The sequence below is a fragment of the Ambystoma mexicanum genome, chromosome 11 (genome assembly GCF_040938575.1).
Source record: "Ambystoma mexicanum isolate Mex_15411 chromosome 11, UKY_AmexF1_1, whole genome shotgun sequence".
NCBI classification, from domain to species: domain Eukaryota; kingdom Metazoa; phylum Chordata; class Amphibia; order Caudata; family Ambystomatidae; genus Ambystoma; species Ambystoma mexicanum.
The window spans coordinates 1,071,033,590-1,071,056,972 of record NC_090934.1 but is presented as its reverse complement, the minus strand read 5'-3'; the positions used below and the strand labels follow the sequence as shown (position 1 = coordinate 1,071,056,972).

Here is a 23,383-nt window from a genome sequence, read left to right as displayed (position 1 = left end):
CGCTTTGAAAATTGACTGAAGAAAGGAGCCTGGGATCCCCAGAGGGATGTGAGCTGCTTAAGAAACGTTGCTACAGATGGAAACCTATATCGAGGCAGAACGACATTGGGTGCTGCAACTCCCCCCTATCCAGGTAAAGCTCACATGGACCCACTGGGCCTCTGTTGTTGCATGTCCTTCTTTGCGCAGACCCTAGAATTTTCAGTCAAGGGTGGGGGGACCATACTGTTACTGTGGGGCAGCATGATAAACAGCAGCCTAAGATCTCTTTTGAGGGACGCTCCCACTTGAAAAGACAGGGCAATGCTGCTGCGGAGGAGAGGCGTCCGTATGCTCAAGGAAACAAAGGAAAAGAAAATGATGCGGATTTGGAAATAAAGATATGTTTCTGCAAATAAACGTTGGCATAGATACATTGGACACCAAGCTAGATTCAGTTACTTGCAAATTAGACCACCTTAAATATGGTATCAGGCTATAGTCGGCGGATGGAAGGATTTCAACTGCCGGAGACAATATTTCATCACTGTCTACGGAAATGTTGATTGTCACTAAAAATGAGCACCAGGAGGATTGTTTGCAAAGGAAGATCATTTGAATTACTGAAATGGGTGAAGTTTCTTTGACTCTGCTCAATTCTCTCCAGTTTTCATAGTAGAAAGAGCACACAGGATTCCTTTTTAAAAGCCACTGCCCGGGCCCCTCTTGCATCCTTTTATTGCCAGGATATTGAATTACCACGACCGGCAGTGAGTTTATCGATGATATCTTCCTTAATTTCTGTGCCTCGGAACAGGCCACTAGGAAATAATGTGCAGGAGTGAAGCAGTCACACAGAGCTAAAATATGAAATATTCGTTTCTGTTCCCAGCAAAATTGAGATTCGTACATGATAGGAACATTTATTTTTTCATCATTCCAGAATCTGCATGTGACTTTGTGGAAACACTTCACCCTACACCTTCCGAGGAGACACCTCATGGCACTCCCAAAGGGGGTGGGGTGGCGACAACTCCTCTTGTATGAACACTTGAGAAATATGGAAGTAAACTCTGAAAGATCATGTATAGACACGCTAGCTATGGAATGAAAGGGACCGAGGAGGAGATGGGGAGGGGTGTGTGTCTCTCTCTATATATATATATATATATATATATATATATATATATATATATATATATATATATATATATATATATATATATATATATATATATATATATATATATATATATATATATATATATATATACCTGCAGTATGCAGTAGCGGCCCTGTAGTTATGGTTAAGTTGCTAAACCCATAGGAAGAGCAATTTTTGGGCGTTTTATAACTTTGGTATCATTTAACAAATCCTCACCAAACGTTGCAAAAAAGGTATATGTCAGCTCCAAATGACTTTGCAAAGTTCAGTGCAGTTTTGTCAAGTGAGGGGGGAGTTATAGGGAGGGTCCCAAAACATTTGAAATCCTCATAGACATCCTCATAGACATAAGGGAGAAAATGATTTGCTCTTCCCAACAGCTCAAGCCTCTGTACAGATTTGCACAAAACTTGCACAAGGAGCCACGGCCTGGTCCTGAAAGCATGCTTTGGCAAATTTGGTATAAATCCATCCAGTACATATATTTTAAACGGGCAAAAAGGTAGTTAAAAAAGAATTTTTGATATCTGCGTTCAGTCCGTGGACTCACTTCCTGATTCGGTGTCTGCGGATGCCTCTTGGCCAATCAGGATGTTGCATAATGTTCACGGACATCGTACACGCCGACTGATTGGTCAATAAAAACATGAGGTGCGTCAAAACATTTTAAAAGGATCCCATGTTGGATTTGCGAACTGCACACGTGGTCTGCCAACATTGCGGGAAAAACATATTACAAAACACATTACATTTGTCAAACTAATAAAACAATCTCCGGGAGTTGAGGAGTGATAAGAATGGAATCGGATATGGCCATAAAAAGCCACACATGGGACGTTTTTCCTTCTCTGAAGTCCGTGAACATCTCGGATGTTGGGGGACATTGCTGGGATGTTCGCGAACTTGACAAAAGTTTGAGAGCATCCATGCATATTTCAGCATTATGTGATTGGTGAAAAGCAGTTTTTGGATGGCTTTTAACGTTGGCTCCATTCAATGAAACTGTATGAAATTCTACCATGAAATTCTGCTGTATCATTTTGAACCCAACTTTGAATGCTTCTGCAAAGTTTGGTGTTGTTTTGCCAAGAGGGACAGAATTAGAGGAGGGGTCCCAAAATGTTTGCATGGCTGATACATTTGGTCCCATTTAATAAATCTGCATACCCTTCTGGAAACATATTTTAGACCCAACTATGAATGTTTTTGCAAAGTTTGGTGGGATTTTGTGTAGAGGGGGCAAAATTAGAGTCAGGGTTTCAAAATATTTGGGTGGCTTATAACTTTGGTGCTGTTCAACGAATCTGCACAGAAGTTTGCAAAATGATTATAAACCCAATCTCGAATAGTTGAGCAACGTTACAGTGGATTTTGTCAAGTGGGGGCTAAATTTTGTCCATATATTTTGAAATATATTTCGGCACTTTTCAAAAAATAAAACATTGAAGGATTTGCAGCAAAATAATTTGGACCCAAAAGCATGTTTTTTCGCAAATGTGTCAGTGTTTTATTTTTGGAAAAGTATCCTATTGTAGGTACAAATAATTGTGATATACCTTTGGTGTCTGAAGTATAGCCTGTGGCCATGGACAGTGGCCAGATTGTCTGGCTCAAAGGTTGTAACTATTAATCCTTGTGATCAGGATGTATTCCTTTCCACTGGATTAATTCAGGATTCTTTGGAATAAAGTTCAATTTCAAGAAAGTTTGATTCACTAACAACGTTCCACTCAATGTAGCATATCAATTTTTTCCATTCAATATTTACATCCTTTCTCTGGACAAAATAACTTTCTCACTTCCAAACGTTTCTTCATAGTTCAAGAAACAATGAATAACATTTCCACAACACCCTGCTTGGTAAATCAAAAGTCTTTTCCTTCAAATGTCAGTTCAGAGATCAAATACAAATGTTCTTTTCTCCACAGGCCAGTAATTTGTTAGCACATCATACTTCTTCTTCAGAGGAAATTGTATTGTCAAGATGGTTCTCTCAAAAGAAACACTTTAGTCAGGATATTTCAACAATCACTTTAGTTTATGCAACTGCTCACCAAAGCAAGGTGGTAGAATTGACATTTCTTTTCCACCACAACCTTTTACTACGCCCACAGTACTTTAAATCATCTTCTTCCTGGTCCACTCGACTGCCAGGACTGACCACTATTTGTTCCTTTCCTGGTTTACTCGCCTGCCTGGAAAAAACTCCTACTACTACTTCAATGTGTACTCTGTGGTAAGGCTTGTTCCAAACTCTCCACACTATAATCATCAAACGTGAGATTTGAACCAACAACTGCTTCTCTGGTCAGTCTTTTAACTTCTTACTTGCATCTTATTCCAAATGTATACTTCAAAAAATGACAATGATTCTCTTGTTTGTCTCTTTGCCATGGGCAAAGCAGGTTACAGTTCTCTTTGCCCTGACTCCTTTTACAAAGAGGGCTTTGCACATGCAGTCTTTGAGTTGAGCCCATTGGGTTTATTTATCATCTTTCTTTGGATTTGGCCATATGAGTTACAGTTTCCTCCTCTTTGAAACCCCTCCTTAAGAGAGTTGTTTCCACTTTACTTTCTTATCACTTCTCTTTGACTTTGGCAATGCAGGTTACATTGTTCCTCTATGTGGAATCCCTCAGTAGAAGACTTACACCCAATTTGCCTTTTTCCTCATATCTTTTTGGCTTGGGCAATGTGGGCTACATTGTTCCCTCTTTGCAATCCAATTGTTCGGAATTCAAAACAACATTTGTTACCTAGTGGTCTCCCACAGAGCACCCCAGGGTTACCTGTCTTAGGCCAACTCACTGGTTTATCCTAGTGTCTCCTTTTGACTTGTGGGTAAACCTCCTGCTTCATTCTGCGGGACTTCCTCTGCCTTTGACAGCTCTGGTCGGTCTGCCGCAACTTGTGCTGACCTCCAATGGTTGTCTGCAGCTCCATGTACTTTATATGTAGTCCATATGTATTTCTGAACCCTCCTGAATGGTGCCCTTCCTGATTCCATGTATTTTTATGTCATGTCATGCTCAACGTGCTCTCCTGGGATACAAGATGACACGGAGCAACACAGGTTTGATCCCCAAGTCTGCACTTACAAACCTCTGGGTATTAAGCGCGTTATAAATATCATATCATGTAACTTTAGTGTGTGCGCGCCATGAGGCCTATGGGCGTGTGGTGCCATATATAACAAATACATGATAATGATAATAATCGAGAAACCACCGAACTGAGTGTGGGGAAAGCCCTGGGTTCACACGGATTAACAGCAGAATGTTATATGGAATTTAGACCCATTCTTGTGGCATATTTGTTGCAAGTATATCAAGCAGCCCTAACTAAAAAAGCTGCTACCAACTTCCATGAGGGAATCCATCAAACAATTTTGCTAAAACAAATGACGACCCCAATGATAGTTTTTCTTTCCGCCCAATATTGTTAATAAACTTAGACAACAAAATATCATGAGGATTCTGGCAAACAAAATACAACCCTCATAAGTAAGTGTGTTGAACCTGATCAGTTAGGTTTAATTCCCGGCAGGTCGACTTCTTATGGTTTTTTGTGCTTTTTTGGTTTAGTACATCTCCTCCGATCTGTCAGCAGTCACAGTATTATTGGATGCCGAAAAGGTGTTTGATTCAATTGAATGGCTATTTCCGTTTTCAATGCTCTGCAGATTTGTGGACCTTTTTCTTAACGTTCCATTAATTTTGTCCAATGCCTTCTTCTTAAATTTGAGAAGTGTATTGTCTGGTTTCATATGGGCTGGGAAAGAAGCAAGGAAAAATATATATAAACTTATTGTGCGCATGGAAATGGGAGGTCAAGTTCTATCAGGGTTTGAAGGCTTTTAATTAGAAGCCCAAGAACAATACTTGCCATTTTGGTATTCTCTCAGACCGGATAGGACTCGTGTTCAGGTGGAAAGAGCCATTGCTGCCCCATCACATCTTAGATTGGTAGTGCTGCACGGAATTAAGATTTGCAAAGCTGAAATTAATGTTGTAGTTTGGGCATGCTATGTTGAAGAAAAATGAGCATCTAAGTTAGGTCAGGATTGTTTGATCTCTACATTACTTCTGGCGACAAACGTGGCTGGCTTAGAAGCCAGATCAGAGAAATTGTTTATGAACACCGTGCAGAAGTTGCTAATAATGTGTTGCCAGATTTCTTCTCTGAAGGGCAAATAATATCATTGAAGACCTTTGAGCAGAGGCGAGCAACCTCCCCATTGGAGATGTTCTCATATGTCACGATACATAGTGCACTGAAAGCTATTCTGCTATCTTTTCTGCCACAGCCAAAGATACTGGAACTTGTATATGATGTGTGTATATCTGCCAAATTGAATCAGGGTACGGTTTGCAAGGCAGACAATGCTAGGAGAACTTGGGAACACTCGCTTAGTAGGGAAATCACTGAGGGCGAATGGAAAAATATATGCTTGCATATCAAGAGGGTATCCCTTAATGCAAGATTTAAACTTACCTATTTTAAATATTTGCATCAGATGTATTTATGCCCTGCTAAATTACATTGATTTTCTGTAACCATTGCACATTCATGTGATCGCAGTAAGGAGGACCACACAGATTCTATTTAAATGACTTGTACATGCAAATCTATTCAACATTTTTGGATAGTGGTCTTTGATAAGATTCATGACATTTTCAGGGAAGAAATCCCCACAGATTCTATATGAGGCCTATTGGGATACACTAGATAGATTGCCTCACACACTCGGACACTGGCTGGCCTATTGTTGGTGATAACCTGCAGGTGTGTAGCTAGATCCTGGACAGAAAGTGGAGTGATGGTTAAAAGGGATACCACTTTGTCATGATGCTATATTCAAACCCTGACACAGATGGCAAGGTACACAGATATTTGGATCCTATTTAAGAATGACTTACTGAAAAAACAGCCATAAGTGATAATGGACTATTGAGATGACTTCTCCACTTAAGAGGCGGGTGATGGTAGACTGGAGGAAAGGACCTTTGTATCCAGAAGATCCATGGAACAATATTAATTTAGGCTGTTGTAAGACGATATCTATGGACTTTTCTCTGGATTATTTTGTGTTACTTATACCATTCCCTGTAAATTGTGATTATTCATGTTAATTGTGTTTGACTGATGTTTCTAAAAATAATTTTAGAAAATCTAAAAACATTCAAGGAATCCATAACATTGTGAGCCATTGTGAAGGCAGTGTTCAATCCAAGCCAACTAAGGGATCTGACAACCTTCCACCATGTCAATGAAACTCTTCTGACGGATCAGGGGTATTCGTGCCTTCTCCCCAAAGGGTATCCTCCCCTTGGAGGCTAGGGAGGTGAGCCCGCAAATGGAACCTCACTGCAAGAGACTCCACCTTAGGGGAGACAGACTCCCATTCTTATGAGGAACTCCCTCGACCATTCACCATAGTGGCATATATGGGACTATCAGATATGAAGAACGTTAAAAGAGCCAGAGACTTGGCTGATGACAAAACTAAAATATGTATATGTATATTTAACTGAGACACGTAGGCTGAAGAGTGAGAGCATGCTCGGCAGAGGCGAAGAACAGAGACAGAGAGAAGAGTGTAAGCAAGGGAAGCCCCCCAATGATGTGATGCCTGGAGGAGGTGGAGCCAAGGAGAGCCATGGAGCCTGCGTCTTTTGTAGGAGTCCTAAGCACCAGAGAGAAATGCTGGAGGCCAGACATTTCCGAACAGAGAGAAGCCGAGGAGAAGGGAATCTTTATCCCGTTGGTGGCGTGACCACAATGACTTCGTGGTGTGCCCATTGAAAGGCCAAAACCACCCAGCTGAGGAGTCAACCAGATGCCCTGTGACCCGCATCCATACCTGGTCACAACGAGAGAGAGGACCGAGGGTGGGACACTGACAACAAGCAGAAACATGAGATCCGGAAGAGAGGAAGAGAATCTGAGCAGAGGCCTTGCTGGGAGGAGTGGCTGAGGGGGCTATAGCCCCTGGTCTTTTGGTTGTAGCCCTGAATAGAATCTCAGGGGCTACAACCAAAAGGCTAGATAGCCCTGAGTCCCGACAGTCCTGACATTAGCGTATCCCCAGATCTTTTACAGACCTAGCAACACCTCTGAATTCATGTGAGTGCTGAGCCCGATAGCGTTCCCCTGCAGATTCAGAGGTAACAGGGAGAATGGGAGAACCGCGGGGCCACCAGGGTATCGTTATGGTACAAGAGAAACTCGTCCGAATGAAACTGACAAGATACTAAATATAAAGCTATTTAAGTGGAATTGTGATATTGCGAAAAAGCGAATAACGAATAAGCCTGAAGGAGAATGTATTAAGATCTAGGCGCAAACACTGTGGGAAAAGGGGAAATAAATAGTGGGGGAAACTAAAATGAGAAGTCTATGAAGGTGAATGGGAGGTGAAATCAAGCGAACCAGATCAGAGGAGAGATGATCAAAAGGAGCAACCTGAGCAGAGGGGGAATTTCAAGTCACTACCCAACCTAAGGAGGACTGGCTAACAAGAGTCGGAAAGGCATATACGCCAGGATCAAAGTGCAAGAAAGAGTGATGGAAAGGAGTGTGGAAAAACTGTCCCTAAAGGGGAGACAAAATCCAAGTGCATTGAGGAAGAGTTGCAAGATCTTGTCCAGAAGGTGGCAAGAGATTAGTTAAAGATATCTTCCTGAAGAGAATTTTGCAATAAAGAAGAGGCATTGCCATAATAGATAATCCTAGTATAATTTAAATTTTGGACCGTGTACATATTAATTTGGGGTTTCCTGATGACTGACGAGCATCTTTAGGCATTTATATTGGCAGGGATACTTCTCTAGCAACAGTGAAAGATAAGCTGTATCTTTCTTATTTTAATAAACACCAGTAATAATGGCTTTCATGTGTTCCCCGCCTTCTTCCGACCCATCACACTCTCCAAGAACACCTTTATGTCCTCATGTGGCTCACTACCATCAACAATACCTATGGCTTCAGACTTCTGATCAGCTGCTCAAGCTTTATTATTAGCTATCTGTAAATGAACCTTCCAGTGGGGTCATAGACGAGAAGAATGGCAGGGTTTACTGATTTAAGGCAGAGAGACAAATGGAATATCATACAGTCCCCTTGTCGCCTGCAATTCTGAAAGAGGGGAAGCCACATCTCTTCAAAGAACATAATTTGCACAATCTTCAAGCGAGACTGAATAGGACTTTCCCCATTTGTAACCTGTATACTCTTGCTGTATGTAATCCTTGGCTCAATTAAATGTTATGTTTCTGAGGTTACTAACTACCTGTTATAGAATAAACCAATGTGCACTTACAAGTATCTAAATATTGCATACAGAGGCACCGTAAGTAGTTGTTCTTGCATTAAAATAGAAATGCCTGTTTAATCCCATGCTGAACTCTATGGTAGATGGGCATTTACAGCATTTAGCCAGCTGGAATATTTACTAGACACCCCATTAATTTCCAGGGCAATGGACACTCCTGGGCTGGGTGTCTTGAAGACAGGGAAAAAAACATTGAAGGATGGGCGGGGGGACACAGAATGGACCGCTCCAGTGGGTGGCCCAATAAGGCAGTCCTGCAGGCCTGCCCTGAATTCCTTGACTCTGCGCATGTATTCACATATCCTCAGTGGGGAAAATGCAACCTGGGCAGAGTGGCTCTCACCACCCAGCCCATGTTGCCTCATCTTAGGTGGGTGAGTGTCTGTGAGGAAGGAGCATTGAGTGACAAAGGAAAGGCAGCGCTGTGAGGGATCTGGGCTGTGCTCTCCAGCCAGTGTCTGCATTTGAAAGGGGACTGAGTGGTGAGCGAGATACTAACTCTAGCTTGGGAGGGGTTGAGGTCCATTTCATTGTCCTGAGGTCAGGAGTCCTGCGATAGTCTAACAAGGGCAGAGAAAACATCAGATGGCGAGAAGGGAGACACGCCCACAGAGCGTGATCAAGGCCTCAACAGGATCCTGGTGTGATGGTGTGGCCGCCCTATGTGGAAGGGACTGAGGCCTTCTCATTCTCAGTCTTGATTGTGAGGCCTCCTCCTCAGATGGCACACAGCGGAACAGGATGTGTCTTCTTTGTAAGAGCTGGCTGTGCTTTCCCTGCCATTCTGGGTAGGCGGTTTGTTCAATCGATAGCCCAATTCGGTGCCAGCCACCAGAGGTGGACCAAAAGTTAATAGACTTAGTGGATCCTATAAGGGACAAAAGCAAATCCGGGCGGATTGCAGGTGCTATAGGTCAATACCTTTTTTTTCACTTCATACACATTCATTATTTCTGTGTTATTCAATTCTCAGTCATCCATGGCTTACGTTCTTTCTCAAAGGATGTGTAAGCGTATTACACATGTGCATTATTGCAACTGTTAATATGCATTGTACTGTTGTTTGGATCAGCCCAGCCTCCCCTTGTCGGGCTAGGTACACCCATACTAGGAGCAGATGGGGAGACCCAACAGTCCACTCTCACTACTCAGGGGCTACCAATCAGCATGTAGCGAACTGTATACACGCCTGATGTAGCCGGCTCAGTATCCATGGCTATCCCCGAGGCCCATAAAGAAGACATGGGCCCTATAGCTCCAGAAGACTAATAACCCTTGCCCCTCATGACCTCGTGCAAGTTGTGTTCCTGTTAAGCATCATTAGTTGTTTGCTGTGGGTATGTCGGGGAACATGGCCTCCCCTGTCACATATCGGATCCTCCTTTAAGGGATAATGTGGGTGAGAGGGACAATGTTGCTAGTTAAAAACAGTTGTATAGGTGGCTGATGTAGTTAACCCTGCGTGTAAAGAAACCAGCTAATACAATTTATTACATGAGAACCATCAAAACCATTTCATGGAGGTGTGTGATTTTCATGTAAGTTTCTCTTGTAATAACAACGTGATATTTATCCAAGGCTCCCCTGAAGGAGTTGTGAAGTGGCCCCTGTGACATTGCCTCTTTGCAGGGACTCAGGTTCTTGGCCTACTCCTGCTCTTGTTGGTGCGTGTACGCTCACCTCAGGTGGACTGGGGCAGTGTTAGCCTGCGTCTCCATTGCTGGACACCTCACCTTTTCTCGCACGGCAGGTTGTTTCAGGTTTTGGTTAATCATCACAATCAGCAGGTATGGCGTAGGCTGTTGACCTGCTAGTGTTTTCTCCATGAGCAGGTGACAGTGGCCAGTCAGCAGGCTGGAGATAAAAAAGACTTGGGCAGTATCTTACTCTCTGTATTCCGTCCCACCATATTCTTCCAAATGTACACATAACACTCTATGGGCCTCATTAGGACCCAGGCGGTAAGGGGTTTACGGCGGCGTAAACAGCGCCGCCCCTTACCGCCTGATTCCGAGGTCCCTTAGCGCCATGGAGGATTTAACACCTGCTTTTAGCAGGTGTTAAAATCCATGGCGCTAAGGGACCTTGTTGTTAATTACGCCACCGTAATTTACGGTGGCGTAATTAACGCCTTCCCCACTCCCATTATGCCCTATGGGGCAAAAATGGGAATGGGGAAGGGTAAATGGGGATTGGGGACTTACCGCCCCGCCAACCTCGGAATGGGGCGGTAAGTCCGCCAACCACCATGGCGTAAACATAGTTTACGCCATGGTGGTAAAGGTACGACCCAGGCAGTAACTTACCGCCTGGGTCGTAATGAGGCCCATTGCATTTATATTAGTTTACCATATAAGTGTATCCCCTTTCTATAACGTGTTCCATTGTTTGCCAGCTAGGCTTGCTGTATATACAACTCAATGCGTACAATTCATACATATATGTGCAACAATGTTTGTCACCGTACTCCAGTTTTTCTCAAAGTCACACCTTAGATCCTCCTAGTGAAGGACCTGAAAGCGACCAAAAATCTAGAAAAGTGCCTGACCAGAATTCAATGTTAATGGATCAAGAAGATATGAGACCGGAAACGTACCCCGGCATTATGGGGAAATGCAAAATCTGCCAAGACACCTACACTGAATCTGCCACAATAACCCCATAGAAGAGAACAATGCAGATTCAAGGGGCTTACAAGTACAAATCATCTGAGGTTGTGTACCTCATCCAATGCAAGAAATGCCCACATGACAATGATGTAGGTGAAGCCTGCCAGAAACTATATGACAGAATGACCCTACACAGAAATAGCATCACGTACCATGACACAGAAACTCTGATAGGACAACACTTCGCTCACGGTGGACATGCATTAACATGTTATGTCTGGTTTTAAAAGAGATCTCAAATACAATAGATAGAAGAACATGAGAACTCAAGTATTGGAAGATACTCACCACAGAAAACAGGTATAAATATAGAAGTGTGTTTCATGTCTAACTACAGGGAAAGTCTAGCCAATGAAGAACCTTCCTTGTGAACAGTGGTGATGGATCCCTCAATTTCAAGTAGGTACCATGTCTTGGCTCCCTTGCCCAGACAGAACATGCACACAGCGTGTGTCCGCCCTTACCTAGAAGAACTTACCAATCACTATGTATAGCAGTGTACATTGTTTTTTGTACTGTTTTATTAAGTGCTCAAAACTGCTGTCAGCCCACACTGGCCTTTCACAAGACACAGTCAGGATTGGAAAACGTTACTTTTTGGAGTAGAGTTTTTCAATAATGTAACTGTACATGTAAAATGAATGCACAGTAAAACGTCAATCGTCTTTATTTTTTTTCAACCCTGCACTTCCAGGCATTTTTCCAATTATAGAAATCTTTCAAGTTCACTAGGCCTCCATTTTAGAAATCACTTCCCATGCGTATTGGAGAGAGCAAACACTGGACTGCTTTATTTATGTAAATGCAAGATCCATACAAACAGTGCCCTGTTGTTACTAATTGCTTTGTCTGCAAGCTTAAGGGTTCTGTGGTGTAGGTGTCCAGCTCTCAGATAAGGCGACCCCAGCACTGCGTGCCATGCGTACCAGCTTTGGTTACACTCTCGGAATGTGGCACTCCCCTCACTTTTTGCAGACGACCACTTGATGATGAAGGTCTTTGATACTTTCTAAAGGGAATGCATTTCCAATCGCTGCACAATATTCTTATTTGGCCGAATTAAAGCATCAAGACTCCCCACTTTGTAAATGTGTTTATGCTTACAGATGGAAAGAATGTATACTCGCTTATAATCCTTGCATTTTTTTTTTTGGTTCTGTTTAGTGGTTTGGCAATCTTGTGACTCTTCGGTGGTGGAATGACATCTGGCTTAATGAGGGCTTCGCCACTTATGTGGAATACCTGGGCATGGATCATGTGGAGCCAACATGGAACGCCGTAAGTGCCCAGTAACATATCATTCAATTACATGTGGTGGGGCTGGCTTGTCATCATCACTCTCTGAGGGTCGAACTGTAACGCACCATTACTGCAAAGCCAAGATTCACAGCAAAAGTCATTAATGGCCCTGCTTCATTTGTTCCACGTGCTCCAGCGCCAAGAAAGCCACTTGTGGGTATACTGTAGAGCACTTTACATGTGGAAAATAACACTGCATGTGTGGTTTAAACAGCCCACATAATTTGCATTCAAATCTAGCACTGATTCATGTATATTGCTGGCCGCTTCATTCACTTTTAAATGCTATGATAATGTCCTGTTTGGATTATGATTGCAACATGTTGCACCAAGGAACGGATTTTTGTAATTATGGTGAACCTAGTTAAGTGACTTTGTATGCACTTTAAACTTTCAAAGTTTGCTGCGTAATTTTACAATTGATTATTATATTTATTTTAGGTATTTCTTTTTTCCAAGTCTGTTGTGATTTGCTGTGCTTCACTGACACTGACCAGGCCTGATCCTTCTCACTGTTTCAGGGGTGTATCTGTTAAATCCCAGAGTATTTCTATTACTGGTAGTCATTTTAGCCCCACCCCCCACTCAGCATATTTATTTTAGGCATTTATTTTCCAAGTCTGTTGTGATTTGCTGTGCTTCACTGACACTGATCAGGCCTGATCCTTCTCACTGTTTCAGGGATGTATCTGTTACATCCCAGACTATTTCTATTGCTGGTGGTCATTTTAGCCCCTCCCCCCGCTCAGCATATTTATTTTAGGCATTTATTTTCCAAGTCTGTTGTGATTTGCTGTGCTTCACTGACACTGATCAGGCCTGATCCTTCTCACTGTTTCAGGGGTGTATCTGTTAAATCCCAGAGTATTTCTATTACTGGTAGTCATTTTAGCCCCTCCCCCCACTCAGCATATTTATTTTAGGCATTTATTTTCCAAGTCTGTTGTGATTTGCTGTGCTTCACTGACACTGATCAGGCCTGATCCTTCTCACTGTTTCAGGGATGTATCTGTTACATCCTAGACTATTTGTATTGCTGGTGGACATTTTCTCTAGCCCCTCCCCCCGCTCAGCATATTTATTTTAGGCATTTATTTTCCAAGTCTGTTGTGATTTGCTGTGCTTCACTGACACTGATCAGGCCTGATCCTTCTCACTGTTTCAGGGATGTATCTGTTACATCCCAGACTATTTCTATTGCTGGTGGTCATTTTAGCCCCTCCCCCCGCTCAGCATATTTATTTTAGGCATTTATTTTCCAAGTCTGTTGTGATTTGCTGTGCTTCACTGACACTGATCAGGCCTGATCCATCTCACTGTGTCAGGGGTGTATCTGTTAAATCCCAGAGTATTTCTATTACTGGTAGTCATTTTAGCCCCTCCCCTCGCTCAGCATATTTATTTTAGGCATTTATTTTCCAAGTCTGTTGTGATTTGTTGTGCTTCACTGACACTGATCAGGCCTGATCCTTCTCACTGTTTCAGGGGTGTATCTGTTAAATCCCAGAGTATTTCTATTACTGGTAGTCATTTTAGCCCCTCCCCCCGCTCAGCATATTTATTTTAGGCATTTATTTTCCAAGTCTGTTGTGATTTGCTGTGCTTCACTGACACTGATCAGGCCTGATGCTTCTCACTGTTTCAGGGGTGTATCTGTTAAATCCCAGAGTATTTCTATTACTGGTAGTCATTTTAGCCCCTCCCCCCGCTCAGCATATTTATTTTAGGCATTTATTTTCCAAGTCTGTTGTGATTTGCTGTGCTTCACTGACACTGATCAGGCCTGATCCTTCTCACTGTTTCAGGGATGTATCTGTTACATCCCAGACTATTTCTATTGCTGGTGGTCATTTTAGCCCCTGCCCCCGCTCAGCATATTTATTTTAGGCATTTATTTTCCAGGTCTGTTGTGATTTGCTGTGCTTCACTGACACTGATCAGGCCTGATCCTTCTCACTGTTTCAGGGATGTATCTGTTACATCCCACACTATTTCTATTGCTGGTAGTCATTTTAGCCCCTCCCCCCGCTCAGCATATTTATTTTAGGCATTTATTTTCCAAGTCTGTTGTGATTTGCTGTGCTTCACTTACACTGATCAGGCCTGATCCTTCTCACTGTTTCAGGGGTGTATCTGTTAAATCCCAGAGTATTTCTATTACTGGTAGTCATTTTAGCCCCTCCCCCCGCTCAGCATATTTATTTTAGGCATTTATTTTCCAAGTCTGTTGTGATTTGCTGTGCTTCACTGACACTGATCAGGCCTGATCCTTCTCACTGTTTCAGGGGTGTATCTGTTAAATCCCAGAGTATTTCTATTACTGGTGGTCATTTTAGCCCCTCCCCCCGCTCAGCATATTTATTTTAGGCATTTATTTTCCAAGTCTGTTGTGATTTGCTGTGCTTCACTGACACTGATCAGGCCTGATCCTTCTCACTGTTTCAGGGATGTATCTGTTACATCCTAGACTATTTGTATTGCTGGTGGACATTTTCTCTAGCCCCTCCCCCCGCTCAGCATATTTATTTTAGGCATTTATTTTCCAAGTCTGTTGTGATTTGCTGTGCTTCACTGACACTGATCAGGCCTGATCCTTCTCACTGTTTCAGGGATGTATCTGTTACATCCTAGACTATTTGTATTGCTGGTGGACATTTTCTCTAGCCCCTCCCCCCGCTCAGCATATTTATTTTAGGCATTTATTTTCCAAGTCTGTTGTGATTTGCTGTGCTTCACTGACACTGATCAGGCCTGATCCTTCTCACTGTTTCAGGGATGTATCTGTTACATCCCAGACTATTTCTATTGCTGGTGGTCATTTTAGCCCCTCCCCCCGCTCAGCATATTTATTTTAGGCATTTATTTTCCAAGTCTGTTGTGATTTGCTGTGCTTCACTGACACTGATCAGGCCTGATCCTTCTCACTGTTTCAGGGGTGTATCTGTTAAATCCCAGAGTATTTCTATTACTGGTAGTCATTTTAGCCCCTCCCCCCACTCAGCATATTTATTTTAGGCATTTATTTTCCAAGTCTGTTGTGATTTGCTGTGCTTCACTGACACTGATCAGGCCTGATCCTTCTCACTGTTTCAGGGATGTATCTGTTACATCCTAGACTATTTGTATTGCTGGTGGACATTTTCTCTAGCCCCTCCCCCCGCTCAGCATATTTATTTTAGGCATTTATTTTCCAAGTCTGTTGTGATTTGCTGTGCTTCACTGACACTGATCAGGCCTGATCCTTCTCACTGTTTCAGGGATGTATCTGTTACATCCCAGACTATTTCTATTGCTGGTGGTCATTTTAGCCCCTCCCCCCGCTCAGCATATTTATTTTAGGCATTTATTTTCCAAGTCTGTTGTGATTTGCTGTGCTTCACTGACACTGATCAGGCCTGATCCTTCTCACTGTTTCAGGGATGTATCTGTTACATCCCAGACTATTTCTATTGCTGGTGGTCATTTTAGCCCCTCCCCCCGCTCAGCATATTTATTTTAGGCATTTATTTTCCAAGTCTGTTGTGATTTGCTGTGCTTCACTGACACTGATCAGGCCTGATCCTTCTCACTGTTTCAGGGATGTATCTGTTACATCCCAGACTATTTCTATTGCTGGTGGTCATTTTAGCCCCTCCCCCCGCTCAGCATATTTATTTTAGGCATTTATTTTCCAAGTCTGTTGTGATTTGCTGTGCTTCACTGACACTGATCAGGCCTGATCCTTCTCACTGTTTCAGGGATGTATCTGTTACATCCCAGACTATTTCTATTGCTGGTGGTCATTTTAGCCCCTCCCCCCGCTCAGCATATTTATTTTAGGCATTTATTTTCCAAGTCTGTTGTGATTTGCTGTGCTTCACTGACACTGATCAGGCCTGATCCTTCTCACTGTTTCAGGGGTGTATCTGTTAAATCCCAGAGTATTTCTATTGCTGGTGGTCATTTTAGCCCCTGCCCCCGCTCAGCATATTTATTTTAGGCATTTATTTTCCAAGTCTGTTGTGATTTGCTGTGCTTCACTGACACTGATCAGGCCTGATCCTTCTCACTGTTTCAGGGATGTATCTGTTACATCCCGGACTATTTCTATTGCTGGTGGTCATTTTAGCCCCTCCCCCCGCTCAGCATATTTATTTTAGGCATTTATTTTCCAAGTCTGTTGTGATTTGCTGTGCTTCACTGACACTGATCAGGCCTGATCCTTCTCACTGTTTCAGGGGTGTATCTGTTAAATCCCAGAGTATTTCTATTACTGGTAGTCATTTTAGCCCCTCCCCCCGCTCAGCATATTTATTTTAGGCATTTATTTTCCAAGTCTGTTGTGATTTGCTGTGCTTCACTGACACTGATCAGGCCTGATCCTTCTCACTGTTTCAGGGGTGTATCTGTTAAATCCCAGAGTATTTCTATTACTGGTAGTCATTTTAGCCCCTCCCCCCACTCAGCATATTTATTTTAGGCATTTATTTTCCAAGTCTGTTGTGATTTGCTGTGCTTCACTGACACTGATCAGGCCTGATCCTTCTCACTGTTTCAGGGATGTATATGTTACATCCTAGACTATTTGTATTGCTGGTGGACATTTTCTCTAGCCCCTCCCCCCGCTCAGCATATTTATTTTAGGCATTTATTTTCCAAGTCTGTTGTGATTTGCTGTGCTTCACTGACACTGATCACAGACCTGATCCTTCTCACTGTTTCAGGGATGTATCTGTTACATCCCAGACTATTTCTATTGCTGGTGGTCATTTTAGCCCCTCCCCCCGCTCAGCATATTTATTTTAGGCATTTATTTTCCAAGTCTGTTGTGATTTGCTGTGCTTCACTGACACTGATCAGGCCTGATCCTTCTCACTGTTTCAGGGGTGTATCTGTTAAATCCCAGAGTATTTCTATTACTGGTAGTCATTTTAGCCCCTCCCCCCGCTCAGCATATTTATTTTAGGCATTTATTTTCCAAGTCTGTTGTGATTTGCTGTGCTTCACTGACACTGATCAGGCCTGATCCTTCTCACTGTTTCAGGGGTGTATCTGTTAAATCCCAGAGTATTTCTGTTACTGGTAGTCATTTTAGCCCCTCCCCCCGCTCAGCATATTTATTTTAGGCATTTATTTTCCAAGTCTGTTGTGATTTGCTGTGCTTCACTGACACTGATCAGGCCTGATCCTTCTCACTGTTTCAGGGATGTATCTGTTACATCCTAGACTATTTCTATTGCTGGTGGACATTTTCTCTAGCCCCTCCCCCCGCTCAGCATATTTATTTTAGGCATTTATTTTCCAAGTCTGTTGTGATTTGCTGTGCTTCACTGACTCTGATCAGGCCTGATCCTTCTCACTGTTTCAGGGATGTATCTGTTACATCCTAGACTATTTCTATTGCTGGTGGACATTTTCTCTAGCCCCTCCCCCCGCTCAGCATATTTATTTTAGAATGCTGACTGTGAGCAGCTTGATCCTTCTTGAGTACGTTTTAATGCACTTCGAGCTTTGCAGTTTTGCTTCTTATACCTGTCCACTGTTTCAAAGATTGATCAATTGCATCTTTGCAGTATACCTAACAGTTCCATTACTGGTGGCTCTTACCCTCAAAGGCCTACACATAATTTGCTTCCCTCAAGCAGATTTAAATTAATTAGTCCTGTGATTATTTCTGATATTTCCTTATCAGTTAAATCTCTCTCAGTCTGAAGAACTAAAAATTGCAGTAGCCCGGGTCCTGAAAAAACAAGCATTGGAAATGCCAATAGTTTTGGTGTTTACTGCTATTATTTGCATTTTGCATGTATAGGCAGCAGGGTGCAAGGAGGAGAGTTCAACATTTCAAAGGAGGATGCGATAAGGGGTGCGGGTCTGCGAGAGAATGAGAAGGAAGGAGAATAGAGCAAGGGAGGAAACGATTGAGAGAGGGTGCAACCGATGATGTGTAGGAGGAAATATGAGTGAGAAAGGTTGACAGTGAGAGGGTAAGACATAAAGCAAGTGTGTAAAAGGACGTATGAGAGGAGGGAGGGTTAGTGGCTATAGAGAGAGTTGGGTGGGCGGGGGTAAAAAGTGTGGGGAGGTAGGGTGGGGGTAGTGAGAGTGGGGTAGGTTGGGTGAATGGGGTACAGAGAGTGTGGTAAGGTGGGTGTTTGGGACAGAGAGAGCGGGATTTGGGTGGGTGGGTGTACAGAGAGGGGGATGAGAAAGTGGAGGTAGCATGGGTTGGGTAAACAGAGAGGGGGTAAGGTGGATGGTGCGGGTAGGGAGAGTGGGAATATGGTGGTTGGGGGTAGAGAGTAGATGTAGGGTGGATGGGTGGGGTAGAGAGAGTGGAGGTAGGGTGGGTGGGGGTTGAGAGAGTGGGGGTAGGGTGGGTGGGGGTATAGAGAGTGGGGGTAGAGTGGGTGGGTGGGGTAGAGAGAGTGGGGGTTGGGTGGTTGGGTGAGGTAGAGAGCATGGGAGTAGGGCTTTTCGGTGCGCTAGAGAGAGTGGTGATAGAGTTGGTTGGGTAGAGAGAGTGGGGTTAGGTTGGGTGGGGTGCAGAAAGTGGGGGTTGGGTGGATAGGGTTAGGGTTGTTGAGGGTAGAGAGTGGGGGTATGGTGGGTGAGCTGGGGTACAGAGACTAGGGTAGGTGGCAGTAGAGAGGTTGGGGGAAAGTCAGTGGGGGTAGAGAGGTTGTGGGTTGGGTAGGTGGTGGTAGACAGGGTAGGGTGGATGTGTATGGGTAGAGAGATTGGAGGTAGGGTAGGTGGGTTGGGTAGGATTGGTGGGGTAGGGTGAGTGTGTATTGGTTGACAAGGTGGGGTTAGGGTGGGTGGGGTTAGGGTTAGAGAGAGAGGACTGGGTGGGTGAAGGTAGAGAGGGTGGGGTTGAGTGTCTAGGGGTAGAGAGGGACCGGCTAGGTTAGGTAGTGGAGGATGAGTGGATAGGATTAGAGAGGGTGGGGTGGAGTTGGTGGGTGATGGTATTTGGGACAAAAACATAAAGAAAATCAGCCTCAGGAGGACTTATCAAAACTAACACAAAATAGCCCAAGCAAAACCCAACCAGCACATGTAATTGGGGTGGGTTGGAAGGGGTAGAGCGAGTGGGGTGGGTGTGGGTAAAGAGGATGGGGAAAAGTGGCTAGGGGGAGAGAGGGTGTGGGTTAGGTGGGTGGTGGCTGGCAGGCTCAGGTGGTTGGGTAGGGGTAGAGAGAGTGGATATTGCGTGGGTGAGGGTAGAGAGAGTGGGGGTAGGGTAGGTGAGAGGGGGTAGGCTGGAGAGAGCAGGGGCAGGTTGAGGCTAGAGAGAGTAGGGGTAGGGTGGGTTGTGGAGTTAGACAGGGCGGGGATTGGTAGAGAGAGGGTTGTGTGGGTGAGAGTAGAGAGGGAGGGATTGGGTGGCTAGGGGTAGAGAGGGAGGGGTAGGATGTGTAGTGGTTGGTGAGTGGGTGGGGTTAGAGAGCATGGGGTGGGCTTGGTGGGTGATGGTAGTTGGTTGGGGCAAACCACATGAAGAAAAGCAGCCTTGGGAGGACTTGTTAATAGTAGCCCAAAATAGCCCAAACAAATCCCAAACAGCACATGTTATTGGGGTGGGTTGGAAGGGGTAGAGCGAGTGGGGTGGGTGTGGGTAGAGAGGTTGGGGAAAAGTGGCCAGGGGGAGAGAGGGTGTGGGTTAGGTGGGTGGTGGCTGGCAGGCTCAGGTGGGTGGGTAGGGGTAGAGAGAATGGATATTGCATGGATGAGGGTAGAGAGGGTGGGGGTTGGGTAGGTGAGAGGGGGTAGGCTGGAGAGAGCAGGGGCAGGTTGAGGCTAGAGAGAGTGGGGGTAGGGTGGGTTGTGGTGGTAGACAGGGTGGGGATTGGTAGAGAGTATTGTTTGGGTGAGAGTAGAGAGGGATGGATTGGGTGGCTAGGGGTAGAGAGGGAGGGGTAGGATATGTAGTGGTTGGTGAGTGGGCGGGGTTAGAGAGCATGGGGTGGGCTTGGTGGGTGATGGTAGTTGGTTGGGGCAAACACATGAAGAAAAGCAGCCTTGGGAGGACTTGTTAAAAGTAGCCCAAAATAGAACAAACAAATCCCAACCAGCACATGTAATAGGTGTGGGGTGGCTTGGAAGGGATGGAGTGAGTAGGAGTCAGGTGTGTTGGGGCCGAGAGAGTGGGGGAAGTGAGAGTTGCATTGGAAGGTGGGTGTAGAAAGGCACCCTCAGGAGGACACAAATATAACAATGATTTCATCAAAAAAGTGCCACAAACATTTGCCAAAACCAAAAATGAAACAAATCACAAAAAGCAAACCACGTGCCCTTATATTATGCAATGTGCCATCTTGTGCAAAATGGAATTACTTACTTTTTGCATCAGCAAATATACACTTTACTTTGACTATAGCTAGTTAGTTACACGTAGATCACTCAGCAAATGTGATTCCTTTAACTATTACGTTGCCTTTGCGTAAACCTCGTGGTGAAAGTCTATTGTCTAAGGCCAACCAAGCAGAAATATCCGCTTTGCCAGAGCAAACCAATTAAGCACAATTCATGTTTATGCAAACAATACTAAAGGGTAGTTTTCTATTATGTTTCTAATTATAAGGGTGGGTGCGCCACATTGACAGATGAAAATGAGTAAGGGTTTGATACCAGGGTGACGGTTATAATTACTATGCAGGCAACCTTTTTAAAAGAACCCTGTGCCAACAAAGAGGTGCACTCTGCGCAAGCTTAGGAGCCTGTGATTGTTCCGGTGTGTAGGCCCCATGTATTCATTAATGACAAGGAGCCTGAGTGTGTTGCAGCCTCTTAATATATTCAATGTTACCTGTCTGCCATTCCCTTTTCCCCGCCCCTTCCTCCCCGCCTCTCCCCCCACCCCCACTCCCACGTTCCCAGCTCTGCCAAGGTTCACTTCCCTTTAAAGGATCTGCACTCTTGCTCTGTAACATCTCCCCTCTGCTTATCATAGAATGTCCTGGCCTCACATCTGTTCGATGAGCAGTGGGGGCTTGTGACTGACCCGTCGTGTCGCCCTGGAGACTTGCGCGTACCTCCTGACCCCATCTCGTCTGTTTTCACAAGGTCCTCCACGAGCAGTTCCTCTGGCCCACCCTTGCGTGTTATTCGGTTGGTCTTCACCTTCTCTTGTTGAATCCATGATCTCAGTCTCTGGAGTGTGTAGTTTGTGGAAAAAGGAGGCATTGCAGGTTCTGTCGCGCCCATCCCTTGTCGCTCTGACCATTGAGCCCTTGACATCTGTTACTTGAAAAAGGGCCGTGGTCATATCGAGTTTCAGTTTTCCTCTGTTGTCTCTGGTGGGCCAGGACTTCTTCTCCAACAGGCAGCTGTGTCTCTCTCATGCCTCTCTGTTGGTCAGCCCATGTCTTTGCCTTTCTCTTCCTTTCAGCATCCCTTTTCCGAATCTCTGCATCCTGTTCCTCTGTGTAGTCTCCAAATTGTAGAAGGCTAGTCCGGGATTTGTATCGAATCATGATTTCTGTGGAGGTCTTCCCCATAGCTTCATGTGGGGTGCTTTTATGGCTCATCAGCATCTGGAACAATGCTTGAGGGAATGGTACTTGCTCCACCATTGCTTTCTGCCTAGTCCTTTTGATGCTGGACATGAAGTGTTCCACCATAGCGTTTGCCTGAGGCCACAACAGTGTGATCTTTTGGTGCTGGAATCCTAAATGGGATGCAAAAGTCCCAAAGTCATGGCCCTGGATTGGGAGTCCATTGTCTGTTTTCACTACATTTGGCACTCCCCACTCACTGAACAGTTCATCCCAAACTCCCGCCACACTGTGGAATGCCGTAGACTGCACCTGCTTCACGACTGGGAAGCAGGAGTATTCTTCTATGGCCACAAGTAGATGTCCTTTTTCTTCCAGGGGCCCTTAGAAATCGAGTGCAACCTGTTGCCATGGGCCCTGGGTAAGCGGTACGCTCCATAAGGGGCATGGTGCCATGGCTGCTGCTGCTCTCTAGTTATATACAGAAAATGGACCTCAGTGGTGAGGTTAGAAAGATACTACTACCAGATTATTTCAATACAAAAATGTATTTATTACAAAATACAACAAAATACTAAAACACTTTGATAATGAAGGTAAATCACATAGTTGACATCCAGTTCATTCCACCATTCATACACATACTAGCAATCACACAACTAATGTCAACTTGAACAGTACTTAAGGACAACTCTTGCGTAGAGCCCTTTTTATACAACCACAAAGTATTATTATTATTTTTTTTTTAAACCTTTATTTTTGGTATTTAACACACCATACAAATACACACCCACATTAGGGTGGATTATAAACTTATCACCATAAACTTGAACCCCATCCCTTACCCCTCCCGTATTCCTCCCTCGACCCCCTACAGCTCCCATTTAATGTCCTTGGTGGGCAACAGTTCTCACCGCCGAGTCTCCTTCCAAGGGATTATTGGCCTGAATTTAAGACTGTATCATGGTGATCCGCTTGGCTCCAGTGTACCCGTTGAGGAAGCCTCTTCTTCATTTATCAGGAAAGTTATCAGCGGGCCCCATATGTCAGGCGGGCGCGCGTGCTGAGGAAGAAGTTTTATGAAGTCCGCCTCTACATCCTGATAGTAGAGTAGGTCCTTTCGCCAGGCGATGTAGGAAGGAGGGGGACTGCAGCCCCATGCCATGGCAATTCTCCTGCGGGCTAGTGTCAGTAGGACCCTGGCCAATCTTCTCGAGGGAGCGGATAGCAGTCTTGTCATTCCCAGCAACGCTGCCATGCATCTCGGCTGTATTGCTTCTCCCACGATTGCCGATGACGTCTCCAGCACTCGGTTCCAGAAGGGGGCTACTTCAGGGCATTCCCATGCCATATATACAAAACTTGCGGATACGGTTCCGCACTTCTTGCACTCTGCCAGGATGTCGGGGTGATGCTTGTTAGCTTTTTCAGGTGTGTGATATGTTTGGTGAAGGAAATT

At 44.4% G+C, this 23,383-nt stretch overlaps 1 protein-coding gene across 1 annotated transcript in view; it reads left to right on the top strand.

Moving 5' to 3' along the window:
* Positions 1-23,383, top strand: part of LOC138504107 (aminopeptidase N-like) — a 268,498-nt gene that overhangs the window by 59,415 nt on the left and 185,700 nt on the right. Inside the window, exon 6 of the mRNA XM_069624318.1 lies at positions 12,311-12,424. Within this exon, the coding sequence (XP_069480419.1) occupies positions 12,311-12,424 (114 nt within the window). The remainder of the gene's footprint in view (positions 1-12,310; positions 12,425-23,383) is intronic.